This window comes from Phalaenopsis equestris, unplaced genomic scaffold (genome assembly GCF_001263595.1).
Source record: "Phalaenopsis equestris unplaced genomic scaffold, ASM126359v1 Scaffold000606, whole genome shotgun sequence".
Lineage (NCBI taxonomy): Eukaryota > Viridiplantae > Streptophyta > Magnoliopsida > Asparagales > Orchidaceae > Phalaenopsis > Phalaenopsis equestris.
The window spans coordinates 667,278-677,256 of NW_018165046.1; the positions used below are offsets into that span (position 1 = coordinate 667,278).

The 9,979-nt window shown below is 36.0% G+C and overlaps 1 protein-coding gene across 1 annotated transcript in view; it reads right to left on the minus strand.

The window, feature by feature from the left end:
- The window catches only part of LOC110029814 (kinesin-like protein KIN-7I), a 43,353-nt gene that overhangs the window by 18,023 nt on the left and 15,351 nt on the right, over positions 1-9,979 (minus strand). The window contains exons 4-9 of the mRNA XM_020732272.1: positions 4,977-5,090; positions 4,802-4,883; positions 4,644-4,711; positions 4,492-4,566; positions 4,221-4,366; positions 4,043-4,145 (exon numbers count right to left, since the gene is read on the minus strand). Coding sequence (XP_020587931.1) covers positions 4,043-4,145; positions 4,221-4,366; positions 4,492-4,566; positions 4,644-4,711; positions 4,802-4,883; positions 4,977-5,090 — 588 coding nt within the window. The remainder of the gene's footprint in view (positions 1-4,042; positions 4,146-4,220; positions 4,367-4,491; positions 4,567-4,643; positions 4,712-4,801; positions 4,884-4,976; positions 5,091-9,979) is intronic.

Here is a 9,979-nt window from a genome sequence, read left to right on the forward strand (position 1 = left end):
AAGAGCTCGTGTTCGGCTTGCTAAGCAAACGAGTCGAACACGAACACACTTTTTGAGCTCGAAATATAAACGAACAAACACGAGCTGAGTCTGGGTTTGCTCGTGTTCGACTCGTTTACACCCCTATGTAAAACCATGGTCTTGCTCAAAACCATGATCAAGTCAAAACGAGGAGAAGGGCTACTTAGTGAATTTGCAGAGCATTGAGTGGGTCTGAGATCCTGAGTTCGCAAAGTCCCCTAAAGGTGTCCAATAACTCTTAAAGTAATTTACAGATATCTTTCAGCAGCTCTTCGAGTTACCACCTCTGAGGGAGCACGAGCATGTCATTATAATAAAGGAGAGTGCAACCTAATAGTGTCAAACCATACTAGTATCCTCAGATTCAGAAAGAAGAAATAGAGAATTTGATCTGAGAGATGCCCGATGTTGGAATTATCAGACTCAATGTGAACTCCTCCAATCCAGTCTCGTTGGTGAAGAAAAAAATAGTAGTTGGGGTTTCTATGTGGACTACTGGGCTTTGAACAAAATGGCGGTGTTGGATAAGTTTCATATTCCTGTGACTGATGAGTTGCTAGATAAGCTTTATGAGGCGGTTTTTTCTTAAAAATTGATCTTAAGTCAGGGGGCCACCAAATCAGAATGAATCCAGTGGATGTGTACAAGACAAGGTTCATAACACATGAAGGACAACATGAGTTCTTGGTGATGACGTTCGGCCCCACCAACGCCCCGGGCATATTTTAGTCCCTCATGAATAGGGTTTTCCATTCTTACCTCAGGAAATTCATCCTAGTCTTCTTCGATGACATAATGATCTACAGTCATATAGAGAATAAGCATGTGGAGCACCTGAGGACAATCCTGGAGAAGTTGAGAGAATCGATTGTACGTGAATTTGAAGAAATGTTCTTTTACACAGGTGGAGTACCTTGGGCATGAGATGACCAAAGCAGGAGTAGTTGCAGATCCATCCAAAGTTAAGGCTATGATGGCCTAGCCTTTACCCAGAAGCTTAAAGGAGTTGAGAAGATTCCTACGCCTCATCGGATACTAAGAGGTATGGCACGATAGCATAGCCACTGACGAAGCAGCTAAAGTATGCCAATTTCAAGTGGCGGGAAGCCACAACACAAGCCTTAAAACATTTGAAAAGAGTTGGCACCAGTGCACCAGTATTAGCACTTTCAAATTTCAATGAAGCATGTTTGGTAGAGATAGATGCATCAGAATACAGATTAGAAGCAGTACTCATGTAGGACCAGCGACCGATTGCTTACTTCAGCCAGGTGCTCACCGCGAGGGCGAGGCTCAAATCAGTGTATGAACAGGATTTGATGGTCATTATCTTGACATTCAGAAGTAGTGGCCCAACTTGTTGGAGTGATATTTTTTTGTCAGGACAAATCAAAGGAGGTTGAAGTATATGTTGAAGCAGACAATGATGACTAAGAAGCATCAGAGGTGGCTATCCAATGAGCTGATATATGATTTCGAGATTTGGTGCAGACTAGGTTTGGAGAATAAAGCAGTTTCGCGTGATTGAGGAAGGTGGAGCGCCAGCTAACAGCCTTATCGGTACCCCTAGTCCTTGATTGGAAAACACTGAGGCAGAAAAGCGAGCAAGATGGAGGGAAGAAGATAAGAAGATAGAATAGTTCGGGATACGCCTTGAGAAGACAACAACTACTCTACCAGAAGTGATTTGTGTTACCAAAAGAGGGAATCAAAGTACATCCCTAGATTATTGCAGAGATTTCATGGCAATACAACCGAGGGGCATTCTAGGATGCAAAAGGCGTACAATCATCTATTGATGAAGCTTTAATAGGTGTGGATGCACAGAGACGTAGAAACCATGATGGGGCGATGCGATGTGTGCCAGCAACACAAAAACTTGATAATGGTGTCAGGCATGTTATCACAGCCCTTAGCATTGCCAGAGAATGTTTGGGACTAAGTGACAATAGAATTCATAGAAGGGTTTAGGTAATCCTAGTGGTAGAGGATCGCCTAAGCAAGTATGCACTCAAACATAAGGGTTTAGGTAATCCTAGTGGTAGAGGATCGTCTAAGCAAGTATGCACTCATTCCATTATGGCACCAATACAATGCGGTCTCAGTCACTACGGTGTTCATACCAGAAGTGGTTCTTTTGCACAATGTCGGAATCCATTTTATCTGATAAGGACAAAGTGTTTCTTAACCAGTTTTACAAGGAACTAATCAAGTTACAAGGAACAATCCACAAGAGAATCACAGCATATCACCCTCAGAACGATGGTCAAGCAAAGGTGGTCAACAGAAGTGTGGAGATATTTTTGCGTTGTTTTGTCTGGGATAGGTTGAAGCTATGAGCTAAGTGGATTGCATTGTTCGAATATTGGTATAATACTTCGTACCATACGACAGCGCAAACCACTCCTTTCAAGACTTTAAATGGGTAGTATCCACCACATGTGATGCACAATGGGCATAACGCTACACCGATATCCAATGTCGACCAGTTTGGGAGAGAGGAATAGAATATTGGCGGAGCTCAAAGGGCATCTATTGAGAGTTCAACAGATCATGAAGAAGAATAAAGATGAACATAGGAGAGAGGTGCAGTTCGAATCGGGAGACATGGTCATTTAAAGCTAAGGCACCACATGCAGAAGACATTGGCCAAGCGGAGGAGCAAGAAATTTTTACCACAATATTTTGAACCATGTGAAGGCATGCATCGGGTAGTGGCCTACTGTATGAAGTCACCTTCATTGTCAGCATTACATCCCGTCTTCCATGTTTCGCAGCTGACGCAAGCGATAGAAGATCATACACCCTAATTGTCATTACTTTCGATCATGAAGGAGGACCTAGAGGTGATACTGAAACTATTAGAGGTCGAAGGAGTGCGCTAAGGAAGGGCGAGAATAAGGAAGGTAATTATTAAGTGGAAAAGTCTGTCAGAATATGAAGCAACGTCGGAACTTTATGAGGTGAACAAAAAACAGTTTCCATCAGTTCACCTCTAGGACAATGTGTTTCTTTGAGAGGGGAGTATTGTTATGCGGGTTGTTAAACCGACATAGACGGGACCAGTCGAGAATCAATCGACCGGCTCGCCCCATTTGTCAAAAAACTGAAAAGCTCAGCAGAAGCTCAAGGCAGAGTGGGGAGCAACAACTGCACGATCCAGCGAGCTCAGAGCAGAAACTAAACGATTCAGTGAACGGGAGGGGTCCACGATGGCTTTAATCACATATGCAAGGAAGAGAAAATAGAGAAGTTTGCGGGATGTTTTTGGAGAAAGTTTAAAGTGTAGTGAGAAGATTATATTAAGGCCAATAACCTAGGGTTTGTTTGTTTCATAATGCATGCTTTGTTGGTTGCAGTTTTTCTTTTCGTTCCGTGGTGTTTCTAACGATGTCTAGAGTTATAGGAGAGACGATTTACCTCTGGAACGGCAGATCATCATTATATCTTGCTTATTTTTTTATTTTTTTTGCCCTCGTTCGAGTTTTTCCACCTACCTATTACAATTTCGTTGATGTTTTATTGCTGATTTTGGTTTTGGATCATAATAGTCTTGTCGTCGTTCTCTATAACATAACGGAACTTTACCACGTTCATAAATGAAGCCTCAAGCTCTAGAGCTCAATGTTGATATCCCTGGTATGCCCTTATTGCATCAAAATATGTATCTAAGTATATTTTTTTTTTCCTTCAGCCAGATATAATTGAGCATCACAACCATTCATAGAGGTGAATTGTTCATATTAAAAAATACTGTACAAAATCAGAAAAAACTTTCCAAAACCAAACATATTAACATGATTTTTTCAAGTGATTTTGCAATCATGCACTGCAGACATGATGATCCTAGTAGCACTATAACTATCCCAACAACGAAAATTTCAAATGAAAGACAAAATGTAAATGCAGGTAAAATTTTGTTCCGCAGTATAGAAATATGGTTAGGACATCCCTACCAGTTGATTAAATAAAATGCATACATCCAATCTTCTAAAAAATTAAATCAAGTTAAAACCGAAACCTGTGAAAGAGTAATATTGCATATAATAGCAGTATTTGCATTCCCACCAAGAGCAGGTTGCAAAATGCGAGTAAGCTTGCTGTCACGGTAAGGTACATGGCCGCTGCATCAGAATCTTCCATAAGAAAAAATTTGCAAAGTTGTTTTCAGCGATAAAAAACTTAATAGTCTAACTCACCCTTGGCTTTCAACACCATCACTTAATTTTTTTATGACAGTGCCAAGGGTTAATAAGCTTTTATTAATATGGGAGCCCTCTTTCAGCCGCATTCCTTCTGCACCTGTCTTAACAGCACGTTCAGATCCAGCCAAATCCACCAAGTTCTAGGCAAGGAACATTAACAATAACAACAAAAAATAAATAAATTAATTAAGAAGAAAAGATCATATATTTCCAGAAAAACATGAAGAAGTATGATACAAACACCACCAACTCTGTAATCAAATACCAGAGCAGATACACGCACAGCATCAAAAAAATTAGCTGAATCATCCTCTTTGCTTCTCTCCCTGCTTTCAACAATCTGTAATTATATAAATTCAGAGAGATAGAATAACCAAAATAACCAAAATAAGCCAGAAGACCCCATGAATTACACACCATGCGAAAAATTGTATGAGACCTGCTGCTATAAAGGTTCATATTTGTCTCCCCAATGTGACGATGAGCTGCATGGTTTAACTAAGAGTTTTCAAGCCTTAAAGTTTCAATGTGGCTATAATGAATAAAAGGGCAAATGGGAGTTTCAAGCCATATACATTCACCAAATTCCACCAGTTCAAGGACTTGTTCAGGTGAGGTAACGATCCCCTCTTTCAAACCAGCAACATATATGCCTCTCTTTATTGATGATTAATGTAGAATTAGTACGTGAGAAAAAAAATGTAATTTCGCATAAGTTGTAACAAATCATAACAAAAGCTCAAAATATACCTCAAGCGATTCATGAATTTGCAGCTTCCGATGTTCAGGGGCCAACAAATCATTGATCTCCTCATTATATATCTCCATGTAAGACATTCTAACAAGAAATTCTCTATCCATTTCCTAGTGACAAAAAAAAGTACTAAAGATCATATCATAAATTTCAATTAAATTAATCGTATCAAAATCATCATTAGTATTTTTCAAAAATTAGAATTTGGATGCATGAATCCTCCTTTTTTTTCATTCAGTTTTAATATTCATGATGAGCTATTGCAATTATTCAAAATCTTTTTCCAAAGATAATGTTCAATAATTATATTACTATAAAAAGAATTTCATTACTGCATAGTAAAAAAAGATTTCTTAAACAATAAGAACATTTATTCAAGGCAAGACCAGGACTTATAAGCCAATCAAAAGCCAAATCAGGCCAAATTTCATATACTTGATCTAATTTTTCCATTTAGATCGACTGTAATAAGAATAATAATGATACTATCCTTATTTAATGTAATAAGGAGAAGAATCTCGTTATTATCTCTTTTTTACAAATAGGGCAATTTCTGTGAATTTTAAGACTATAATTGAAGAATAGATTAATGAAGAGAACAATTATTAGTGTCCACCCTTTGACCGAAGTTACATATAAGAATTATTCCAAGCTGTATATCAGAGCAATTTTCCTTCAACATCACTTTCACGTCTTCCTCTCAAAGCTTTCATAAACCTTTGTGTTGTCTCATTCCTTCCTCAGATGGTATTAGAACTTCATTCATTCATTCATCATCATCATCACTCATCAATCAACATTGGAAGTTCAAAATTCTTCATATCTTTCTTTGAACTTCACAACAAATACATATGCTAAATCATTGTGTTAGTTAAAATTAGCGATCTTAAATTTCACCAATAATAATACCCTATTTCATCAAAAAGAAAAATTCGAAAATAATTTGAAGGGACAAAACAAAAACAAAGAAAATTTAAGAAATATACATAAAAAAGCCAAATAATCTTGACTCATCTAAAGAGCAATTCTTTGAAGATCAAGTAAATTGACACTATAAAATAACAATTGGAAGAACAAATTGAAAATTTAGCCCAAATATTACCAATTTCTCATGCAAACTACAACTAGTCAATGCTAGTGTGTACTCTGAAAACTTGCGCCATACTACATAAATCCAAGTGATTCCATAATAACTTTTATATAGGCGGGTTGAATCTAACATAAAAACCTACCCAAAGATCCTGTCTCAAAACAAGACATTTATGAGCCAGTTCAAGGTTAGGCGCAAACAGTTCTCAAAAATTATGTCTTCAGACACGACTTTTATGAGCTAGTTCAAGGTTAGGTGCAAGCCTCTAAGATTACATATCCCTCATAATTGCAAGTGAGAAATTTTAAATATAAAGTTGTTGTTATTTAAATGTTATCATTAACATTACTCTTATTAATTGAGCATTAAAATCCTAACCAAATTTCATCCTTGTTACCCAAATTCTACGCAAATCAATGATATATCCATGCATATCCCTCTTTGCATGAATCCTTCTCCCTCTAATTTACCGTCTTTAATCTGATCAAGCATTAAGTTACCAATTTGTTTTAAAGTTTACCATTTAATTACTATACCAGCTATAATTAGCCTCATCTTATACATTATCCCACATCCACGTAAGCCTACGCAAATCAATGATATATCTGTGGATATCCCTCTCTGTATGAATCCTTCTGCCTCTAATTTACCATCTTTAATCTGATCAAGCATTAAGTTACAAATGTGTTTTAAAAATTACCATTTAATTACCATACCAGCTATAATTAGCCACATCTTATATATACATTATCCCACATCCACGTAAGCCTATGTATCAAACCTGAAGCACTTGAGCAATCAAAGGTGTGGGCAGTCTTGGTCCAGAAGTGAATCGAAGGAGTTAAAGCTTACAACTATTGAACAATAGAAACCAAAGAAACGTCAGAGCTAGCAACCTAAGAATTGGATAGCAAACATCTAGAAGCTCGGGAACATGTAAGAACCGAGGCCAACTTAGCAATCAAAATGTATTTTAAAAACTTAAAACTATTTTTCAAAATATTTGTAATTATTCACTAAAATAATTATAATAAATAAAATAAAAATTAGAAAAAGACAAAATTGAGTTTGTTGAACTCCTTTATAAGATTTTACACATTTTATAGGACATTCAAGTCAATCATGATTTATTGAAGGAACTCATCCCTCACAACACAATAATCAAATATAACATGATAAATGAATTCTTTATGGATCCACCAAGATATGATTCGAGACTCATAATTCACACAACTCAATAGAAATACCACAAACTACTCATCCCATATTAATGACTCAATGCTCAAGGGTTTAAGTCTTTCCTAAGATATTTAAACCCTTGTGGGCAACTGAGGATATTTGTTTGTGTCTCATATGAATCATTGGACTTGTGTAAGTCTGAGGTCTAGGTGGCTTCGGCAATGACGATAATGCTAATGTGTGTAAAAACGTGGGATACGATTTGGGATATCAGACTAGTATCTCTTACCTCAATGATCTTTAATAAAATGAGTGGATAAGGGTCGATGATACTATTCGACGACTCATCAGAAGATGATTGCCCCCGATACTCTTAGGTTATTTGTAGTCCAAACTCAATAAGATTGATTAATCTGTGGACTGCATCTCTCTACAAAAATATTTTTAACAAAAATCTCTTTTGCATGATAAAATTCTGTCTGCAAGAAAATTAAATTTAAATGAAAATTTGTAGAGGTCCATCATTAATCACTTAGATCGAGGTTAGGGCTGCCCTCCATAGATGATTGGATTGAAAACACTTACTCAAGGTTGGGAAGCACACAGTCCAGCTTCGAGCCCCCACCTTTACCAATGTATTACACCCAGTCTCGGTCTTCCATATGTGGCTACAAGTTTTCTTTCAATTGCTCGTGTTTTATTACGACTTGTTTTTAGACTTTTTTTTCTCATACCAAATGTTTCTGTTTACTTGTAGTTTATTTAAATTCCCTGAAAATATATCATGTTTTATGATACCAACCATTCAGCGGTAGCAGAAGCCCAGATACGTTTTTTTTTTTATGTACTACATTCTCTCTTTATTTACTTTACTACACTTTATTTTTTTTTGTACCTTTTATTTATCCACAATTTACCTTACTTGGCATGCAAACCAAAACCGAAACCAAAATCAAAACAAAACAAAACTCAAAACAATAACAAAACTTGACATACACATAACAAAACCATAAAACCTTGAACTATGGAACTACTGCGACAGCGAGGACTTTAGAGCCGACTTCGTAGGCAGCTCGTTCAGGACATTTGTTTAGTTTAAATAACAATCATTAGGAGTCTGAGAATATATTTTATAACATAAAACATCTCTCTTTTGTCAGACTCCTGCATAATCCCGATATGCAGCATGTTCTAACTTGTTTTAGGATTCTAAGATAGTCACTCGACATAAATCTCTTATCTTTCTAAGCTTTTTGTGTAAATCATCATTACAAAAATTTAAGCCCTAAATAATAAAACCGGCAAGAATTAACTTATTATCGTCCTAAATTAAGTCAAACATTAGGATAGTTTGGAGGACTACCAAGAACCTACCCTGGATTTTTAATCTCCCCTTTTTTTCTTCCTTTGATCGTTAAAATAAAATCTTTCATATTTGAACTAATCACTATTGAAAATTTCACAATCATGTTCATTGAAAATACTTCCTTTTTGAATTCATGAAAACAAAATATTTCTGATTTTTATCGAGAATTTTCTTAAGTGATACATTCGCTTAAGATGTAATTAATTAGGGGTTGTCCTTATAGGGAACTTAAAAGAACCCAAACAAAAATAAACTCTATTTGACTCTTATATCAAATAGAAGAATCTGTCAGAAAATTTAAGCCCTAAATAATAAAACCGGCAAGAATTAACTTATTATCGTCCTAAATTAAGTCAAACATTAGGATAGTTTGGAGGACTACCAAGAACCTACCCAAGATTTTTAATCTCCCCTTTTTTTCTTCCTTTGATCGTTAAAATAAAATATTTCATATTTGAACTAATCCCTATTGAAAATTTCACAATCATGTTCATTGAAAATCCTTTCTTTTTGAATTCATGAAAACAAAATATTTCTGATTTTTATCGAGAATTTTCTTAAGTGATCCGTTTGCTTAAGATGTAATTAACTATAAGGGTTTGTCCTTATAGGGAACTTAAAAGAACCCAAACAAAAATAAACTTTATTTGCCTCTTATATCAAATAGAAGAATCTGTCGGTCATCATACAAACTTGTAGATCAAATGGAAGTCATTTATTTCTATAATTTATTTAATTGAGCTTATTATGAAGTAGTGTATTACCTTTCAGGGTGATACATTACTCGTGATTAGCTCGATTATTCAAACTGTAGGAATCAATAGGATCAGTTTGACCTCATTTTCTTCAAATTAAAATGCTTAATTTCTAAACACTATATTACGCTAAATTAAACCGCACTCAGTCGTATGGCGGCCGACATGCACCAAGCACTTTCATTGCGACTGATGAATCAAGTTTTTAGAGACCATATTAAAAGATTCGTGGTGATCTACTTCGATGTTATTTTGGTTTATAGTAAATCCAAAGAATACTACCCGCGGTATTCGTGGTCCTACAATCTGAACAGTTGTACACCTGTTGACCTCACTTTTGGTTGAGGTCTAGAAACTTCTTTAATAGCCTAGGTCTAGCCATAGGACTTTCCTATTGACTAGTCTTAGAAAATTAGAAAAGGTACCCCCACCATTAGAAATTCAAAACTCTTCTTTTTACTCAACTTGAAATTCCACATATGATCTTAACCTCTAGCATTTAGCAGATAAGATCATTATAAGAGAATTCAAGAAGAATCCCTATAGGATTACTTGGCTTTAGGATTGACCCAGGGGGTTGACTTGGAACTAGGGTACACCATATCTTCA